General features: G+C 23.7%; 3 protein-coding genes across 3 annotated transcripts in view; all 3 read right to left on the bottom strand.

The window, feature by feature from the left end:
- The window catches only part of LOC101894637 (uncharacterized), a 1,456-nt gene extending 231 nt beyond the window's left edge, over positions 1–1,225 (bottom strand). Inside the window, exon 1 of the mRNA XM_005176777.4 lies at positions 1–1,225. This exon is cut by the window's left edge and continues 231 nt beyond it. Within this exon, the coding sequence (XP_005176834.2) occupies positions 1–1,144 (1,144 nt within the window). The 5' untranslated portion in view covers positions 1,145–1,225.
- Positions 1,226–5,912: 4,687 nt separating this feature from the next.
- On the bottom strand, positions 5,913–7,028 carry LOC101895464 (uncharacterized). Its single transcript, XM_005176781.3, has 2 exons — positions 6,740–7,028; positions 5,913–6,679 (listed from the first exon to the last, which is right to left on the bottom strand). The coding sequence occupies exons 1-2, from the start codon at positions 7,014–7,016 to the stop codon at positions 5,913–5,915; spliced, it is 1,044 nt and encodes a 347-aa protein (XP_005176838.2). The 5' UTR covers positions 7,017–7,028.
- Positions 7,029–22,983: 15,955 nt separating this feature from the next.
- On the bottom strand, positions 22,984–23,528 carry LOC105261437 (uncharacterized). Its single transcript, XM_011297978.3, has one exon. It carries the CDS (start codon positions 23,526–23,528, stop codon positions 23,157–23,159), a length of 372 nt encoding a protein of 123 aa, XP_011296280.2. The 3' UTR covers positions 22,984–23,156.
- Between the last annotated feature and the right edge of the window lie 3 nt (positions 23,529–23,531).

The following is a 23,531-nucleotide window of genomic DNA, read 5'->3' as shown; positions in this document are numbered from 1 at the left end:
TCGATTCCCAATTGCCACCCATGTAACGGACGGCACAGTCTTCCACTTGAATCTGAACAAAATAGCTGGTCTCCTCGGTGTGGACAATGAAATTTTGATGATTCGGCGGTACACCCTTCTCGCCATAGGTGTAGAGCTCGAAGTTACATTTGGTTATGGGCTTGTGAATGCCATCCTTGGTGCAGATGTAGCCCACCTTGAGGGAGGACAAAAAGAAGGAGGGTTGGGAGAGATTACCCACCACCATGCTGGTGCCATCGTCCAGGAAGAGAGAGAAATAAACATAACGATTAATGGTGGAGAGGCAGCGATCGGTTCCAAAGCTGTGGTCCCGGAAGCCGTTCAATTTCAGCGCCTTGCCTCCCACACCCTCAATTTGCAGATCTCCTCGCAGTTCACCATTCTGCTCGTAGTGGGTACGTTTCTCCAGGAACTTATGCACATTGACACACATAATGTAGAAGGCCTCATTCCAGGACTCTCGGGCAATGGAGTCGGCAATCACGGCGGGGCTCAAATCCCGGTTATAATCAAAGTGGGATGAGGTAGAATTGAATTCCAAATTCAATTTCACCTGCAATTCTTTACCCTCCGACACCTGTTGCAAAGGACCCTCATATTTGATGCACCACGACTTCATGGGCTCCTTGGGATAGATGTGGAAACCATTGCCCTTAAACTCATTATTCTCCTGGTCACCATCTGTGGTGAAATACAACATGTCGGGCAATTTCGGTGAGGCCAAGAGACCATAGTCGGGCAACCACATATAGATACAGGCCCGTATAATGCCACGACGTCTACGCTCCAGGGTAACCATAAATTTCTCCCCCTTTATGTTGGCCGCCATAAACGAGACCACATCATAGGATTTCGGATTTTCCGATAGCTCTTGGGGTCTATCCAAATTTTGCAGATACTCCTGTTTGTTGAGGTCCTCTTCGTTGCGATGATAGAATTTGTAACGCATTCGCTTCAACACCACCAGGGCAATGACATATTTCAGGTGATAGAAGAGGCCCTTGCGAGGATAAATTCCGAAAATCATTTTGGATTTAAGGCGGAGCAGTAGGAGGATCAGTAGGAAGAGGCCCACCACCGCACCCACTACCACACTCACAGACAAGACAATATATTCCGCCATTATGAGGCTGCTGGTTTTTCGTTCCTCTTCGTTGTCCGTTTAAATAACCGTTACCGTTTAATCGCCTCCAAGGCTAAGACGTGACTGCCATGCCGAGTCATTGACAATATCGGTCTTCAAAAAAAAAAAAAAAAAAAAAACAACAACAACAAGAAGCCCGACTGTCCATCAGCAATATTATCGTCACGCATTTATCATCGATCAGGGGGCAGGGTTGCCATGCCAATTTTTTTAAATTTATACCAAAATTTTTCTTTTGCGAAAATTTTGCTAAAATAGGCAAAACTTATCAGAGGAAATCCGGCTTTTCCAATTCTAAATGAAATTTTGAAAATAAAAATATCTGAAATTGACCCAAAATCCGACCATTTTTTTCTTTCCGACCAAAATGTCAACATATTTTTCCACCCATCAATTTTGTAATCTCCACTTTTGTCCAAGAACCCCAGTTGCAGGGGATAACCACCTTCCGACCCCACCCCTTAATTTGATAATAATTCTTGTTGGCCTTTTTCTCTGTCTCTCTCTCTCTCTCTCTCTTTCCCTGTCTGATAATTTCCAATACCTCCGATATTTTCTTTCAATTGTTCTCCACATAACATGGCTGATAAGATTTTATTTATTTTTTTTTCAATTTTTTGTTGGATTTGATTTTGCACATGAACCGCCGTTATCTAGCTCCGGTTATGGGCATTGGCGTTGATTTGCTTTCTGGTAGCAAAAATTGAAAACGCTCAATATCTAGCAAAAGATTACAGGTTAATCAGTTCCATAACTATTTTTGTTTGGAAAAAACAAAAACTCACTTCCTCCCACCCCTTTCAGAGAGAGAGAGAGAGGGAGTCACAGTATTCGAATCGTGATAATCTTAATCAGATTTCAATTTATTGTTGTTATTGCTACCAGTGTTTTCCTCTTTCTAGTTGCTGACCAGATTGTAAATTCTTGCTTGGCTAAATAAAAAAAAAAACAAATTGTTATTATTTTTTTATGAATTCGGGACAAATAAGTTGATATAATAAAGTTAAGATTTATTGGCGGAGCTATTGAGGGAAAATAAATACAAAGCAAGAGAGGAGAGAGATAAAGAGAGAGCGAAAAATATGTGTTTTCGTGAAAAAATATTTGTTCCAAATTATTTTCCAAGGAAAACAAAATTTTCTATTGAAAAAAATTTGTCCCAATTTATTTTCTATGGGAAAAAATTGGGACAAATTTATCCGAATAATATTTTCATAAAAAAAAAAATTATCCGGATAATATTTTCATATAGAAAAAAATTTATCCGGATAATATTTTCATAGGAAAAAAAATTTATCCGGATAATATTTTCATATAGAAAAAAATTTATCCGAATAATATTTTCCTATAGAAAAAATTTTTTCCGCATAATATTTTCTTATATAGAAAAAAATGTTATCCGGATAATATTTTCATATAGAAAAAAATGTTATCCGGATAATATTTTCATATCGAAAAAAAATTTATCCGGATAATATTTTCATATCGAAAAAAAATTTATCCGGATAATATTTTCATTTAGAAAAAAATGTTATCCGGATAATATTTTCTTATATAGAAAAAATTTATCCGGATAATATTTTCTTATATAGAAAAAATTTATCTGGATAATATTTTCTTATATAGAAAAAAATTTATCCGGATAATATTTTCTTATATAGAAAAAAAATTTATCCGGATAATATTTTCATATAGAAAAAAACTTATCCGGATAATATTTTCTTATATAGAAAAAAAATTATCCGGATAATATTTTCTTATATAGAAAAAAATTTATCCGGATAATATTTTCTTATATAGAAAAAAAATTTATCCGGATAATATTTTCTTACATAGAAAAAAAAATTAATCCGGATAATATTTTCTTATATAGAAAAAAATTATCCGGATTATATATAGAAAAAAATGTTATCCGGATAATATTTTCATATAGGAAAAAAATTTATCCGGATAATATTTTCATATAGGAAAAAAATTTATCCGGATAATATTTTCATATAGGAAAAAAATTTACCCGGATAATATTTTCATATATAGAAAAAAAATTATCCGGATAATATTTTCATATATAGAAAAAAATTTATCCGGATAATATTTTCATATATAGAAAAAAATTTATCCGGATAATATTTTCATATATAGAAAACAATTTATCCGGATAATATATTCATATATAGAAAAAAATTTATCCGGATAATATTTTCATATATAGAAAAAAATTTATCCGGATAATATTTTCATATAGGAAAAAAATTTATCCGGATAATATTTTCATATAGGAAAAAAATTTACCCGGATAATATTTTCATATATAGAAAAAAAATTATCCGGATAATATTTTCATATATAGAAAAAAATTTATCCGGATAATATTTTCATATAGGAAAAAAATTTATCCGGATAATATTTTCATATAGGAAAAAAATTTACCCGGATAATATTTTCATATATAGAAAAAAAATTATCCGGATAATATTTTCATATATAGAAAAAAATTTATCCGGATAATATTTTCATATATAGAAAAAAATTTATCCGGATAATATTTTCATATATAGAAAACAATTTATCCGGATAATATATTCATATATAGAAAAAAATTTATCCGGATAATATTTTCATATATAGAAAAAAATTTATCCGGATAATATTTTCTTATATAGAAAAAAAATTATCCGAATAATATTTTCTTATATAGAAAAAAATTTATCCGGATAATATTTTCATATATAGAAAAAAATTTATCCGGATAATATTTTCATATATAGAAAAAAATTTATCCGGATAATATTTTCATATAGAAAAAAATTTATCCGGATAATATTTTCATATCGAAAAAAAAAATTTATCTGGATAATATTTTCATATCGAAAAAAAAAAAAATTTATCTGGATAATATTTTCATATCGAAAAAAAAGATTATCCGGATAATATTTTCTTATATAGAAAAAAATATTATCCGGATAGTATTTTCTTATATAGAAAAAAATTTATCAGGATAATATTTTCTTATATAGAAAAAAATTTATCCGGATAATATTTTCTTATATAGAAAAAAATTTATCCGGATAATATTTTCTTATATAGGAAAATATTTATCCGGATAATATTTTCTTATATAGAAAAAAATTTATCCGGATAATATTTTCATATAAAAAAAAAAATTATCCGGATAATATTTTCATAGAAAAAAAATTATCCGGATAATATTTTCATAGAAAAAAAATTATCCGGACAATTTGTCCCAAATTATTTTCTATAAAAAAAAGTTGTCCCAAATTATTTTCTATGAAAAAGAAAAAAATTGGGAAAAAAAACTTGAGATGGATAATTTTTTTCCTATGCAAATATTATCCGGATAAATTTTTTCCTATGCAAATATTATCCGGATAATTTTTTTTCTATGAAAAAATTGGGACAATTGTTTCTAAAAGAAAAAAAACTTGAGATGAATAATTTTTTTCCTATGAAAATATTATCCGGATAAATTTTTTTCTATGAAAATATTTTCCGGATAAATTTTTTTCTATGAAAATATTATCCGGATAAATTTTTTTCTATGAAAATATTATCCGGATAAATTTTTTTCTATGAAAATATTATCCGGATAAATTTTTTTCTATGAAAATATTATCCGGATAAATTTTTTTTCTATGAAAACATTATCCGGATAAATTTTTTTCTATGAAAACATTATCCGGATAAATTTTTTTCTATGAAAACATTATCCGGATAAATTTTTTCTATGAAAACATTATCCGGATAAATTTTTTCTATGAAAACATTATCCGGATAAATTTTTTTCTATGAAAACATTATCCCGATAAATTTTTTTCTATGAAAACATTATCCGGATAATTTTTTTTCTATGAAAACATTATCCGGATAATTTTTTTTCTATGAAAACATTATCCGGATAAAGTTTTTTCTATGAAAATATTATCCGGATAAAGTTTTTTCTATGAAAATATTATCCGGATTAAGTTTTTTTCTATGAAAATATTATCCGAATAAAGTTTCTTTTCTATGAAAATATGGGACAAATTGTCCCAAATTATTTTCTATGGGAAAACAATTTGTCCCAAATTATTTTCTATGGAAAAAATTTGTCCCAAATTATTTTCTATGGAAAAAATTTGTCCCGAATTATTTTCTATGGAAAAAATTTGTCCCAAATTATTTTCTATGGAAAAACAATTTTGTCCCAATTTTTTTCTATGGAAAACAAATTGTCCCAAATTATTTTCTATGGAAAAAATTTGTCCCAAATTATTTTCTATGGAAAACAATTTGTCCCAAATTATTTTCTATGGGAAAAAAATTGTCCCAAATTATTTTCTATGGAAAAAAATTCGTCCCAAATTATTTTTTATGGAAAAAATTTGTCCCAATTTTTTTTCCTATGGAAAAAATTTGTCCCAATTTTTTTTCCTATGGAAAAAATTTGTCACAATTTTTTTCCTATGGAAAACAATTTGTCCCAAATTATTTTACAAGAAAAACAGTTTGTCCCAATTTTTTTTTTCTGTGGAAAACATTTCTCCCAATTTTTTTTTTCTGTGGAAAAAATTGTACAATTTTTAATGAACAAAAATTTGTCCCAATTTTGTCCCAAATTTTTTTCTATGAAAAAAATGTCCCAAAAATTAATTTTTTGCTATTTTTCTAAATTTATTGTCACAAAGTGCGATGGACCCACTTAAAGTGAGTCCAAATGTCTATTTTTTAAACTAAAATCCCCGGACTCTTAAATCCGCTTCCCGCCGGAAGATGAAATACCTCCATTAGTTCCCATGTCCTTCTTCCGTTTCCTGTCCTCCTTGTTGGTCATATCCTCCGTAGACTTACGTTTATAACTTTTCAAAATTTTACCAGAGTTCCGGCCATTTACTAAAGGAAGAGGTTGTGGTATGACCCCCGATGACGAACCATTTTGGCGTCCCGCTGCCATTGAGGATTCGGGGACATCGGCCAATTCGGTTTTTATGAAATGATTTACCAACGACGGCATTGGGGCAATCATCAGCAAATTATTACCCGCCGGAGGTGGGACTGGCGCCGGAACGCTTAAATAAGTGTTGAGAGAACGTTTGGTCCCATTTCCATTTAGGTGACCATTGAGTATCGCCGGAGTCGCATGATTATTGTTGTTTGGCTCATTTTCCTCCTGCTGATATTTTTCATCCTGCTCCTTTTGCCATTCCAGGACCCGTGTTAAAAGTTTAATGTATTTGATGGCGGATCTGAGGATCTCATTTTTCGAAAGCTTCTTATCCGGAGGATGGGTGGGTACCAGTTTCCTGAGCTCAGCAAAGGCACTGGACACGTTTTGTTGACGCCAGCGTTCCCGGGTGTTGGTGAAGACTTTGCGCACCAAGGGGAAGCCATTTTTATCAAAGACTTCTGGGCCGGAGGGAATCAGGGAGCTGGAGGATAGGGGTGGCGGTGAGCCACCATTCGACATGGGAATACCATTTCTGGGTGAAATATTTGGAGTGCGGCCAATGGAGGAACCTAAAAAGGATATTCGTTTTAAATAAAATTTCCTTTCAAGAATTCCCTGAAAATTTTTACCTTCACTTCCGGCCCCATTGAGCAGCACACAATTCCGAAACTCTTCTTCATCCTCCTCGGTATCATTGAGGGAAAAATCCGACAGCTCGCCATCGGATAAATTTTCCAATTTTGGATTTAAATGACCTTGGTTATTTATCAAGGCTGGGGGTTTGCCACGTCCAGTAACACTTGAGGTCCCCAGGACCTCCTTTTTGGGTGATGGGGATTCCATCTTTGCACTTTCCAATTCGGTGGAAACCTTACCAGGCCTTTCATCACTTTCAGACCAGGCCATGATGAGAATATATTTTTTTAAAAAATTTATTTCAAAAAAATTGATATCCTTTTGACTTTGATCCTTCTCTGACGACAGTCTAATTGGAAATGTCCTTATATCCTGTGGAGGCCATGATATTTGTGCGAAAATTCTTTACACATACTCACACCACCTTACAACTCACCCCCTACCTTGCTGGGCATACATCTCACACAAGGATGGGCGGAGCTTAACTGCCATTTGAAAAGCCAACAAAGCAACGAGTGTTCGGATGCTGATAAGAAAACAACCCTTAATGGGAATAGCACGGCAGGTTTACTAGTGTGGAGATATTTGGAATCATAAAAAGGACAATTTTTTAAAAGAAAAAAAAATTGAGACGGATAAATTTTTTTCTGTATGAAAATATTATCCGGATAATTTTTTTTTTACGAAAATATTATCCGGATAAATTTTTTTCTATATAAGAAAATATTATCCGGATAATTTTTTTTCTATATAAGAAAATATTATCCGGATAAATTTTTTTCTATATAAGAAAATATTATCCGGATAAATTTTTTTCTATATAAGAAAATATTATCCGGATAATTTTTTTTTCTATATAAGAAAATATTATCCGGATAAATTTTTTTCTATATAAGAAAATATTATCCGGATAAATTTTTTTCTATATATGAAAATATCCGGATACATTTTTTTCTATATATGGAAATATTATCCGGATAAATTTTTTTCTATATATGGAAATATTATCCGGATAAATTTTTTTCTATATATGAAAATATTATCCGGATAAATTTTTTTCTATATAAGAAAATATTATCCGGATAACTTTTTTTTCTATATAAGAAAATATTATCCGGATAAATTTTTTTCTATATATGAAAATATTATCCGGATAAATTTTTTTCTATATGAAAATATTATCCGGATAAGGTTTTTTTCTATATGAAAATATTATCCGAATACATTTTTTTCTATATAAGAAAATATTATCCGGATAAATTTTTTTCGATATGAAAATATTATCCGGATAAATTTTTTTCTATATGAAAATATTATCCGGATAAATTTTTTTCTATATAAGAAAATATTATCCGGATAAATTATTTTCTATATAAGAAAATATTATCCGGATAAATTTTTTTCTATATAAGAAAATATTATCCGGATAATTTTTTTTCTATATGAAAATATTATCCGGATAAATTTTTTTCTATATGAAAATATTATACGGATAAATTGTTTTCTATGAAAATATTTTCCGTATAATTTTTACCTACGGAAAATATTCATATTCCCACGTTCCTTAGACTCCTGCGTTCCACCGAAGCTCATCTTCATTTCATATTCATAACCACTACATGTGATTCGTTGTCCTCTGTCAACAAATAATCTGTCATAATCATATTTGATTTTTAGTTTGCTCTTAATCTCTAAATGATGTGAGAACCTGCTGCTCTCTCTCTCCCTCCCTCTTTACCTTGAATGATATTAGAGTTGCCATTTAAAATTTCAATGACAATTTTTGTTCCAAAGTCACACGTTGACACCCGCCGCTCTCTTGACTTGTGACCGGCCTTTATCTTTTAATTGGCCCACTAATCGGCTTAAATGTCTCTTCAAACCAGCCACCAAACAACTCCCTGGGTTGTTGGGAATGTATCAAAATCGAATTAGTTGGGCAAATTACTGAAAATATTTATCTTTCTTGGGAAGAAAAAAAGACAATAAATAGGGGTTGATTTGTGAGCCCCTGTCGTGTGTAAGTCAACACGAAGAGGAAATAATTTGGGCAAAGGCCAAGTATGAGTTTTTTTTATCCAATATCAAAAATAAATATTGAAAATTGAAAAGAGCAACAACACGTGTTGATGTTCTGAATTTCGGCACGTGTCTAAATCAAATCACAGAAAATATAAAAAAGTAAGGTTAGGTTGACCACCAATATTTTTATGACCTACTTTTTCCATTCATCCTCCATCAATTTTTTTAACACCCACAAATCAATTGTTCTTAATTTTTTTCACCTCCCACCCACATTTCATGCATCCTTTTTCTTTGCAAAAACATTCCACAATTTTCCCCTTTTTTCCCGAAGCCCAAAAGTTTAAATTTTAATTACCATTCCCTTGCCATGGCTATTTCTGGAAAGAAAAACTATTTTTTCTCCATTACTTTTTAATACTTTTTCCCATGTTTTTGCAACGCCTTTCGCCAAGTGCCTTCCTTCCAAAGACAATAACAAAGAATTATGGCAACCGCATCATGTTCGGAAATCAGGATTATTAACACGCGTCCTGAAGAGAAACAAAAAAAAAAAAAACGAGCAGCGTTAACGGTACGGAATCATTGAAATTCATTAATTGTTGGGATTAAAAGTCGAGTGAGTGTGAACAGCTTTGGGTGCGTTCAAAAGGCGAAGGGGGTGGGAAGAGGGCGTAGACAAGCAAAAAAAAGGGATGATTTCGTTTTCGGACAAATTTCATATTAAACATGAAATTTCCTATAAGGAATTTTAAACGGAAAAAAGGAAATTATTCTATAGAAAAAAAAAATTATCCGGATAATATTTTCTTATATAGAAAAAAATTTATCCGGATAATATTTTCTTATATAGAAAAAAATTTATTCGGATAATATTTTCTTATATAGAAAAAAATTATCCGGATAATATTTTCTTATGTAGAAAAAAATGTATTCGGATAATATTTTCTTATGTAGAAAAAAAATTTATCCGGATAATATTTTCTTATATAGAAAAAAATTTATCCGGATAATATTTTCTTATATAGAAAAAAATTTATCCGGATAATATTTTCTTATATAGAATGAAATTTATCCGGATAAATTTTTTTCTATATAAAAAAATATTATAATAATATTTTCTTATATAGAAAAAAATTTGTCCGGATAATATTTTCTTATATTGAAAAAAAATTATCCGGATAATATTTTCTTATATAGAAAAAAATTTATCCGGATAATATTTTCTTATATAGAAAAAAATTTATTCGGATATTATTTTCATATATAGAAAAAAATTTATCCGGATAATAGTTTCTTATATAGAAAAAAATTTATCCGGATAATATTTTCTTATATAGAAAAAAAATTATTCGGATAATATTTTCATATATAGAAAAAAATTTATCTGGATAATATTTTCTTATATAGAAAAAAATTTATCCGGATAATATTTTCTTATATAGAAAAAAATTTATCCGGATAATATTTTCTTATATAGAAAAAAACCTTATCCGGATAATATTTTCTTATATAGAAAAAAAAATTTATGCGGATAATATTTTCATATATAGAAAAAAAATGTTATCCGGATAATATTTTCTTATATAGAAAAAAAATTTATCTGGATAATATTTTCTTATATAGAAAAAAATTTATCCGGATATATTTTCTTATATAGAAAAAAAATTAAATTAAATTAATATTTTCTTATATAGAAAAAAATTTATCCGGATAATATTTTTTATATATAGAAATAAATTTATCCGGATAATATTTTCTTATATAGAAAAAAATGTTATCCGGATAATATTTTCATATAAAAAAAAAAATTATCCGGATAATATTTTCTTATATAGAAAAAAATTTATCCGGATAATATTTTCTTATATAGAAAAAATTTATCCGGATAATATTTTCTTATATAGAAAAAAATTTATCCGGATAATATTTTCATATATAGAAAAAAATTTATCCGGATAATATTTTCATATATAGAAATAAATTTATCCGGATAATATTTTCTTGTATAAAAAAATTTATTCGGATAATATTTTCTTATATAGAAAAAAATTTATCCGGATAATATTTTCTTATATAGAAAAATGTTATCCGGATAATATTTTCTTATATAGAAAAAATTTATCCGGATAATATTTTCATATATAGAAAAAAAATTATGCGGGTAATATTTTCTTATATAGAAAAAAATTTATCCGGATAATATTTTCCTATATAGAAAAAAATTTATCCGGATATTTTCATATATAGAAAAAAATTTATCCGGATAATATTTTCATATATAGAAAAAATTTATCCGGATAATATTTTCATATTTAGAAAAAAATTTATCCAGATAATATTTTCATATATAGAAAAAAAATTTTCCGGATAATATTTTCATATAGAAAAAAAAATTATCCGGATAATATTTTCTTATATAGAAAAAAATTTATCCGGATAATATTTTCTTATATAGAAAAAATTATCCGGATAATATTTTCTTATATAGAAAAAATTTATTCGGATAATATTTTCTTATATAGAAAAATTATTTATCCGTATAATATTTTCTTATATAGGAAAAAATATATCCGGATAATATTTTCATATATAGAAAAAAATTTATCCGGATAATATTTTCTAATATAGAAAAAAATTTATCCGGATATTATTTTCATATATAGAAAAAAAATTATCTGGATAATATTTTCTTATATAGAAAAAAAAATTATCCGGATAATATTTTCTTATATAGAAAAAAATTTATTCGGATAATATTTTCATATATAGAAAAAAATTTATCCGGATAATAGTTTCTTATATAGAAAAAAATTTATCCGGATAATATTTTCTTATATAGAAAAAAATTTTATCCGGATAATATTTTCTTATATAGAAAAAAATGTTATCCGGATAATATTTTCTTATATAGAAAAAAATTTATCCGGATAATATTTTCTTATATAGAAAAAAATTTATCCGGATAATATTTTCTTATATAGAAAAAATTATCCGGATAATATTTTCTTATATAGAAAAAAATTTATTCGGATAATATTTTCTTATATAGAAAAATTATTTATCCGGATAATATTTTCTTATATAGGAAAAAATATATCCGGATAATATTTTCATATATAGAAAAAAATTTATCCGGATAATATTTTCTAATATAGAAAAAAATTTATCCGGATATTATTTTCATATATAGAAAAAAAATTATCTGGATAATATTTTCTTATATTGAAAAAAAATTATCCGGATAATATTTTCTTATATAGAAAAAAATTTATTCGGATAATATTTTCATATATAGAAAAAAATTTATCCGGATAATAGTTTCTTATATAGAAAAAAATTTATCCGGATAATATTTTCTTATATAGAAAAAAATTTTATCCGGATAATATTTTCTTATATAGAAAAAAATGTTATCCGGATAATATTTTCTTATATAGAAAAAAATTTATCCGGATAATATTTTCTTATATAGAAAAAAATTTATCCGGATAATATTTTCTTATATAGAAAAAAATGTTATCCGGATAATATTTTCTTATATAGAAAAAAAATTATCCGGATAATATTTTCTTATATAGAAAAAAATTTATCCGGATAATATTTTCTTATATAGAAAAAAATTTATCCGGATATTTTCTTATATAGAAAAAAAATTATCCGGATAATATTTTCTTACATAGAAAAAAATTATCCGGATAATATTTTCTAATATAGAAAAAAATTTATCCGGATATTATTTTCATATATAGAAAAAAAATTATCTGGATAATATTTTCTTACATAGAAAAAATTATCCGGATAATATTTTCTTATATAGAAAAAAAATGTTATCCGGATAATATTTTCATATAGCAAAAAAAAATTTATCCGGATAATATTTTCATATAGAGAAAATGATTTATCCGTATAATATTTTCTTATATAGAAAAAAACTTGTCCGGATAATATTTTCTTATATAGAAAAAAATTTATCCAGATAATATTTTCTTATAAAGAAAAAAATTATCCGGATAATATTTTAATATAGAAAAAAATTTATCCGGATAATATTTTCATATATAGAAAAAAATTTATCCGGATAATATTTTCTAATATAGAAAAAAATTTATCCGGATATTATTTTCATATATAGAAAAAAAATTATCTGGATAATATTTTCTTATATAGAAAAAAAAATTATCCGGATAATATTTTCATATATAGAAAAAAATTTGTCCGGATAATATTTTCTTATATTGAAAAAAAATTATCCGGATAATATTTTCTTATATAGAAAAAAATTTATCCGGATAATATTTTCTTATATAGAAAAAATTTATTCGGATAATATTTTCATATATAGAAAAAAATTTATCCGGATAATATTTTCTTATATAGAAAAAAATTTATCCAGATAATATTTTCTTATAAAGAAAAAAATTATCCGGATAATATTTTAATATAGAAAAAAATTTATCCGGATAATATTTTCATATATAGAAAAAAATTTATCCGGATAATATTTTCTAATATAGAAAAAAATGTTATCCGGATAATATTTTCTTATATAGAAAAAAATTTATCCGGATAATATTTTCTTATATAGAAAAAAATTTATCCGGATAATATTTTCTTATATAGAAAAAAATTTATCCGGATAATATTTTCTTATATAGAAAAATTATTTATCCGGATAATATTTTCTTATATAGAAAAATATTTATCCGGATAATATTTTCTTATATAGAAAAATATTTATCCGGATAATATTTTCTTATATAGAAAAATATTTATCCGGATAATATTTTCTTATATAGAAAAATATTTATCCGGATAATATTTTCTTATATAGAAAAATATTTATCCGGATAATATTTTCTTATATAGAAAAATATTTATCTGGATAATATTTTCTTATATAGAAAAAAACTTATCCGGATAATATTTTCATATATAGAAAAAAATTTATCCGGATAATATATTTTTATATAGAAAAAAATGTTATCCGGATAATATTTTCTTACATAGAAAAAAAAATATCCGGATAATATTTTCTTATATAGAAAAAATTTATCCGGATAATATTTTCTTATATAGAAAAAAATGTATACGGATAATATTTTCATATAGAAAAAATTTATCCGGATAATATTTTCTTATATAGAAAAAAATTTATCCAGATAATATTTTCTTATAAAGAAAAAAATTATCCGGATAATATTTTAATATAGAAAAAAATTTATCCGGATAATATTTTCATATATAGAAAAAAATTTATCCGGATAATATTTTCTAATATAGAAAAAAATGTTATCCGGATAATATTTTCTTATATAGAAAAAAATTTATCCGGATAATATTTTCTTATATAGAAAAAAATTTATCCGGATAATATTTTCTTATATAGAAAAAAATTTATCCGGATAATATTTTCTTATATAGAAAAAAATGTTATCCGGATAATATTTTCTTATATAGAAAAAAAATTATCCGGATAATATTTTCTTATATAGAAAAAAATTTATCCGGATAATATTTTCTTATATAGAAAATATTTATCCGGATAATATTTTCTTATATAGAAAAATATTTATCTGGATAATATTTTCTTATATAGAAAAAAACTTATCCGGATAATATTTTCATATATAGAAAAAAATTTATCCGGATAATATATTTTTATATAGAAAAAAATGTTATCCGGATAATATTTTCTTACATAGAAAAAAAAATATCCGGATAATATTTTCTTATATAGAAAAAATTTATCCGGATAATATTTTCTTATATAGAAAAAAATGTATACGGATAATATTTTCATATAGAAAAAATTTATCCGGATAATATTTTCTTATATAGAAAAAAATTTATCCAGATAATATTTTCTTATAAAGAAAAAAATTATCCGGATAATATTTTAATATAGAAAAAAATTTATCCGGATAATATTTTCATATATAGAAAAAAATTTATCCGGATAATATTTTCTAATATAGAAAAAAATGTTATCCGGATAATATTTTCTTATATAGAAAAAAATTTATCCGGATAATATTTTCTTATATAGAAAAATTATTTATCCGGATAATATTTTCTTATATAGAAAAATATTTATCCGGATAATATTTTCTTATATAGAAAAATATTTATCCGGATAATATTTTCTTATATAGAAAAATATTTATCCGGATAATATTTTCTTATATAGAAAAATATTTATCCGGATAATATTTTCTTATATAGAAAAATATTTATCCGGATAATATTTTCTTATATAGAAAAATATTTATCTGGATAATATTTTCTTATATAGAAAAAAACTTATCCGGATAATATTTTCATATATAGAAAAAAATTTATCCGGATAATATATTTTTATATAGAAAAAAATGTTATCCGGATAATATTTTCTTACATAGAAAAAAAATTATCCGGATAATATTTTCTTATATAGAAAAAATTTATCCGGATAATATTTTCTTATATAGAAAAAAATGTATACGGATAATATTTTCATATAGAAAAAATTTATCCGGATAATATTTTCTTATATAGAAAAAAATTTATCCGGATAATATTTTCATATAGAAAAAAATGTTATCCGGATAATATTTTCTGTAGAAAAAAATTTATCCGGATAATATTTTCTACCGAAAAAAAATTTATCCGGATAATATTTTCTTATATAGAAAAAAATTTATCCGGATAATATTTTCATATATAGAAAAAAATTTATCCGGATAATATTTTCATATATAGAAATAAATTTATCCGGATAATATTTTCTTGTATAAAAAAAATTTATTCGGATAATATTTTCTTATATAGAAAAAAATTTATCCGGATAATATTTTCTTATATAGAAAAAATGTTATCCGGATAATATTTTCTTATATAGAAAAAATTTATCCGGATAATATTTTCATATATAGAAAAAAAATTATGCGGGTAATATTTTCTTATATAGAAAAAAATTTATCCGGATAATATTTTCCTATATAGAAAAAAATTTATCCGGATATTTTCATATATAGAAAAAAATTTATCCGGATAATATTTTCATATATAGAAAAAATTTATCCGGATAATATTTTCATATTTAGAAAAAAATTTATCCAGATAATATTTTCATATATAGAAAAAAAATTTTCCGGATAATATTTTCATATAGAAAAAAAATTATCCGGATAATATTTTCTTATATAGAAAAAAATTTATCCGGATAATATTTTCTTATATAGAAAAAATTATCCGGATAATATTTTCTTATATAGAAAAAAATTTATTCGGATAATATTTTCTTATATAGAAAAATTATTTATCCGTATAATATTTTCTTATATAGGAAAAAATATATCCGGATAATATTTTCATATATAGAAAAAAATTTATCCGGATAATATTTTCTAATATAGAAAAAAATTTATCCGGATATTATTTTCATATATAGAAAAAAAATTATCTGGATAATATTTTCTTATATAGAAAAAAAAATTATCCGGATAATATTTTCTTATATAGAAAAAAATTTATTCGGATAATATTTTCATATATAGAAAAAAATTTATCCGGATAATAGTTTCTTATATAGAAAAAAATTTATCCGGATAATATTTTCTTATATAGAAAAAAATTTTATCCGGATAATATTTTCTTATATAGAAAAAAATGTTATCCGGATAATATTTTCTTATATAGAAAAAAATTTATCCGGATAATATTTTCTTATATAGAAAAAAATTTATCCGGATAATATTTTCTTATATAGAAAAAATTATCCGGATAATATTTTCTTATATAGAAAAAAATTTATTCGGATAATATTTTCTTATATAGAAAAATTATTTATCCGGATAATATTTTCTTATATAGGAAAAAATATATCCGGATAATATTTTCATATATAGAAAAAAATTTATCCGGATAATATTTTCTAATATAGAAAAAAATTTATCCGGATATTATTTTCATATATAGAAAAAAAATTATCTGGATAATATTTTCTTATATTGAAAAAAAATTATCCGGATAATATTTTCTTATATAGAAAAAAATTTATTCGGATAATATTTTCATATATAGAAAAAAATTTATCCGGATAATAGTTTCTTATATAGAAAAAAATTTATCCGGATAATATTTTCTTATATAGAAAAAAATTTTATCCGGATAATATTTTCTTATATAGAAAAAAATGTTATCCGGATAATATTTTCTTATATAGAAAAAAATTTATCCGGATAATATTTTCTTATATAGAAAAAATTTATCCGGATAATATTTTCTTATATAGAAAAAAATTTATCCGGATAATATTTTCATATATAGAAAAAAATTTATCCGGATAATATTTTCATATATAGAAATAAATTTATCCGGATAATATTTTCTTGTATAAAAAAAATTTATTCGGATAATATTTTCTTATATAGAAAAAAATTTATCCGGATAATATTTTCTTATATAGAAAAAAATTTATTCGGATAATATTTTCATATATAGAAAAAAATTTATCCGGATAATAGTTTCTTATATAGAAAAAAATTTATCCGGATAATATTTTCTTATATAGAAAAAAATTTTATCCGGATAATATTTTCTTATATAGAAAAAAATGTTATCCGGATAATATTTTCTTATATAGAAAAAAATTTATCCGGATAATATTTTCTTATATAGAAAAAAATTTATCCGGATAATATTTTCTTATATAGAAAAAAATTTATCCGGATAATATTTTCATATATAGAAAAAAATTTATCCGGATAATATTTTCATATATAGAAATAAATTTATCCGGATAATATTTTCTTGTATAAAAAAAATTTATTCGGATAATATTTTCTTATATAGAAAAAAATTTATCCGGATAATATTTTCATATATAGAAAAAATGTTATCCGGATAATATTTTCTTATATAGAAAAAATTTATCCGGATAATATTTTCATATATAGAAAAAAAATTATGCGGGTAATATTTTCTTATATAGAAAAAAATTTATCCGGATAATATTTTCCTATATAGAAAAAAATTTATCCGGATATTTTCATATATAGAAAAAAATTTATCCGGATAATATTTTCATATATAGAAAAAATTTATCCGGATAATATTTTCATATTTAGAAAAAAATTTATCCAGATAATATTTTCATATATAGAAAAAAAATTTTCCGGATAATATTTTCATATAGAAAAAAAAATTATCCGGATAATATTTTCTTATATAGAAAAAAATTTATCCGGATAATATTTTCTTATATAGAAAAAATTATCCGGATAATATTTTCTTATATAGAAAAAAATTTATTCGGATAATATTTTCTTATATAGAAAAATTATTTATCCGTATAATATTTTCTTATATAGGAAAAAATATATCCGGATAATATTTTCATATATAGAAAAAAATTTATCCGGATAATATTTTCTAATATAGAAAAAAATTTATCCGGATATTATTTTCATATATAGAAAAAAAATTATCTGGATAATATTTTCTTATATAGAAAAAAAAATTATCCGGATAATATTTTCTTATATAGAAAAAAATTTATTCGGATAATATTTTCATATATAGAAAAAAATTTATCCGGATAATAGTTTCTTATATAGAAAAAAATTTATCCGGATAATATTTTCTTATATAGAAAAAAATTTTATCCGGATAATATTTTCTTATATAGAAAAAAATGTTATCCGGATAATATTTTCTTATATAGAAAAAAATTTATCCGGATAATATTTTCTTATATAGAAAAAAATTTATCCGGATAATATTTTCTTATATAGAAAAAATTATCCGGATAATATTTTCTTATATAGAAAAAAATTTATTCGGATAATATTTTCTTATATAGAAAAATTATTTATCCGGATAATATTTTCTTATATAGGAAAAAATATATCCGGATAATATTTTCATATATAGAAAAAAATTTATCCGGATAATATTTTCTAATATAGAAAAAAATTTATCCGGATATTATTTTCATATATAGAAAAAAAATTATCTGGATAATATTTTCTTATATTGAAAAAAAATTATCCGGATAATATTTTCTTATATAGAAAAAAATTTATTCGGATAATATTTTCATATATAGAAAAAAATTTATCCGGATAATAGTTTCTTATATAGAAAAAAATTTATCCGGATAATATTTTCTTATATAGAAAAAAATTTTATCCGGATAATATTTTCTTATATAGAAAAAAATGTTATCCGGATAATATTTTCTTATATAGAAAAAAATTTATCCGGATAATATTTTCTTATATAGAAAAAAATTTATCCGGATAATATTTTCTTATATAGAAAAAAATGTTATCCGGATAATATTTTCTTATATAGAAAAAAAATTATCCGGATAATATTTTCTTATATAGAAAAAAATTTATCCGGATAATATTTTCTTATATAGAAAAAAATTTATCCGGATATTTTCTTATATAGAAAAAAATTATCCGGATAATATTTTCTTACATAGAAAAAAATTATCCGGATAATATTTTCTAATATAGAAAAAAATTTATCCGGATATTATTTTCATATATAGAAAAAAAATTATCTGGATAATATTTTCTTACATAGAAAAAAATTATCCGGATAATATTTTCTTATATAGAAAAAAAATGTTATCCGGATAATATTTTCATATAGCAAAAAAAAATTTATCCGGATAATATTTTCATATAGAGAAAATGATTTATCCGTATAATATTTTCTTATATAGAAAAAAACTTGTCCGGATAATATTTTCTTATATAGAAAAAAATTTATCCAGATAATATTTTCTTATAAAGAAAAAAATTATCCGGATAATATTTTAATATAGAAAAAAATTTATCCGGATAATATTTTCATATATAGAAAAAAATTTATCCGGATAATATTTTCTAATATAGAAAAAAATTTATCCGGATATTATTTTCATATATAGAAAAAAAATTATCTGGATAATATTTTCTTATATAGAAAAAAAAATTATCCGGATAATATTTTCATATATAGAAAAAAATTTGTCCGGATAATATTTTCTTATATTGAAAAAAAATTATCCGGATAATATTTTCTTATATAGAAAAAAATTTATCCGGATAATATTTTCTTATATAGAAAAAAATTTATTCGGATAATATTTTCATATATAGAAAAAAATTTATCCGGATAATATTTTCTTATATAGAAAAAAATTTATCCAGATAATATTTTCTTATAAAGAAAAAAATTATCCGGATAATATTTTAATATAGAAAAAAATTTATCCGGATAATATTTTCATATATAGAAAAAAATTTATCCGGATAATATTTTCTAATATAGAAAAAAATGTTATCCGGATAATATTTTCTTATATAGAAAAAAATTTATCCGGATAATATTTTCTTATATAGAAAAAAATTTATCCGGATAATATTTTCTTATATAGAAAAAAATTTATCCGGATAATATTTTCTTATATAGAAAATTATTTATCCGGATAATATTTTCTTATATAGAAAATATTTATCCGGATAATATTTTCTTATATAGAAAAATATTTATCCGGATAATATTTCTTATATAGAAAAATATTTATCCGGATAATATTTTCTTATATAGAAAAATATTTATCCGGATAATATTTTCTTATATAGAAAAATATTTATCCGGATAATATTTTCTTATATAGAAAAATATTTATCTGGATAATATTTTCTTATATAGAAAAAAACTTATCCGGATAATATTTTCATATATAGAAAAAAATTTATCCGGATAATATATTTTTATATAGAAAAAAATGTTATCCGGATAATATTTTCTTACATAGAAAAAAAAATATCCGGATAATATTTTCTTATATAGAAAAAATTTATCCGGATAATATTTTCTTATATAGAAAAAATGTATACGGATAATATTTTCATATAGAAAAAATTTATCCGGATAATATTTTCTTATATAGAAAAAAATTTATCCAGATAATATTTTCTTATAAAGAAAAAAATTATCCGGATAATATTTTAATATAGAAAAAAATTTATCCGGATAATATTTTCATATATAGAAAAAAATTTATCCGGATAATATTTTCTAATATAGAAAAAAATGTTATCCGGATAATATTTTCTTATATAGAAAAAAATTTATCCGGATAATATTTTCTTATATAGAAAAAAATTTATCCGGATAATATTTTCTTATATAGAAAAAAATTTATCCGGATAATATTTTCTTATATAGAAAAAAATGTTATCCGGATAATATTTTCTTATATAGAAAAAAAATTATCCGGATAATATTTTCTTATATAGAAAAAAATTTATCCGGATAATATTTTCTTATATAGAAAAATATTTATCCGGATAATATTTTCTTATATAGAAAAATATTTATCTGGATAATATTTTCTTATATAGAAAAAAACTTATCCGGATAATATTTTCATATATAGAAAAAAATTTATCCGGATAATATATTTTTATATAGAAAAAAATGTTATCCGGATAATATTTTCTTACATAGAAAAAAAAATATCCGGATAATATTTTCTTATATAGAAAAAATTTATCCGGATAATATTTTCTTATATAGAAAAAAATGTATACGGATAATATTTTCATATAGAAAAAATTTATCCGGATAATATTTTCTTATATAGAAAAAAATTTATCCAGATAATATTTTCTTATAAAGAAAAAAATTATCCGGATAATATTTTAATATAGAAAAAAATTTATCCGGATAATATTTTCATATATAGAAAAAAATTTATCCGGATAATATTTTCTAATATAGAAAAAAATGTTATCCGGATAATATTTTCTTATATAGAAAAAAATTTATCCGGATAATATTTTCTTATATAGAAAAATTATTTATCCGGATAATATTTTCTTATATAGAAAAATATTTATCCGGATAATATTTTCTTATATAGAAAAATATTTATCCGGATAATATTTTCTTATATAGAAAAATATTTATCCGGATAATATTTTCTTATATAGAAAAATATTTATCCGGATAATATTTTCTTATATAGAAAAATATTTATCCGGATAATATTTTCTTATATAGAAAAATATTTATCTGGATAATATTTTCTTATATAGAAAAAAACTTATCCGGATAATATTTTCATATATAGAAAAAAATTTATCCGGATAATATATTTTTATATAGAAAAAAATGTTATCCGGATAATATTTTCTTACATAGAAAAAAAATTATCCGGATAATATTTTCTTATATAGAAAAAATTTATCCGGATAATATTTTCTTATATAGAAAAAAATGTATACGGATAATATTTTCATATAGAAAAAATTTATCCGGATAATATTTTCTTATATAGAAAAAAATTTATCCGGATAATATTTTCATATAGAAAAAAATGTTATCCGGATAATATTTTCTGTAGAAAAAAATTTATCCGGATAATATTTTCTACCGAAAAAAAATTTATCCGGATAATATTTTCTTATATAGAAAAAAATTTATCCGGATAATATTTTTTATGGAAAAAATTATCCGGATAATATATTCTATAGAAAAAAATTTATGCGGTAAATATTTTCAATAAGAAAAAATATCCGGATAATATTTTTTATAGAAAATATATCCGGATAATATTTTGTGTCCTTTAAGTTTTTAGAGGAGTAATTTTTCTATTTTCCGAACATTTTATTTTTTGTTTTTGTCTAGACTAGTATTTTGTTTGAAACTTTTCTATGTTATTTGCCGTAGCTAAGTCACAAACCGTCATAGGAAAGCTTTAGCGAAAATCACGAGATAACAATGTTGGCTATGGAACGCTAGGTGGCGTTGTCATAAGGTTTCAATAAAATACTTCACAGGCTATGAATTTTCCATAGATTTTGTTTTTAAATACTTGTATTGTGCAACCATTTAAATGTTGAAAATTTTCAAAATATTTTTTTTAAAAAAAAATTGAAAATCTTTTTCAAAATTTTCACACTTTGTGGGGGAGGTACATGATGGAGTGGGTCGATATTGTCCATTTTCACATGGGTATTATACAGGGATCCTGAGCTCAGTTGGTCCTTTAAAATGTGAAATTTGATTCCGAATCTTTCAATCTAGATGGCGTTTTGAAATATTTTTCCCAAAAAAATTTTTTTTTCATTAAAACTCAATTTTGTGTTTTTTTTTTCTAAATTTGATTTATTTTCAATGATTTCTTTTCTACAGATGAATATTATTTTCGTTTTGAGTTTTTGTTATAAACATACATACAAGAATTCCGTTATAGTAAAATTAAATAATTTAGGTATTTTTTTAGATTTTCAATCCCTTAAAGAACTAACACACAATATTTTGAAACAGATTTTGACACAAAATAGAATAACAATAACATAAATTTTGAAAATAATTTTTATTTTTTTTTTGTATTTTTTAAATTTGCTCCCTTGATAGCTCTTCAATGGTGCGGGCATTGGTGAGGGTAACCCATAACGGCGATTGTATGCTGGACAGGGAATAGGCTCGATCGGTGTCCAAGGAACGTGATTTACGCATTGAGGTGGAACGTTTTTTCATGGGAATGGAACGATTTTCTGAAACACGTTTTTGCCTCTTCAGGGTGAAGTGACGTGATGGCATGGGATATTCCGATTTGGGTTGTAAATATTTAGGTTTGGGTGGAGTTTCGGCTTTTTCACCCAACATGGCCTTGTTGCCGGTGGAAATGGTGGGCGAGGGTGTGGTGGCTGCTGTTGTATTGCTGTTCGGCTCTAACGATGATGAGTTATTGGATTTCACCGGCATTTG

Source organism: Musca domestica, unplaced genomic scaffold (genome assembly GCF_030504385.1).
Source record: "Musca domestica strain aabys unplaced genomic scaffold, Musca_domestica.polishedcontigs.V.1.1 20, whole genome shotgun sequence".
Lineage (NCBI taxonomy): Eukaryota > Metazoa > Arthropoda > Insecta > Diptera > Muscidae > Musca > Musca domestica.
This window is presented reverse-complemented; position numbering and strand designations above follow the sequence as displayed.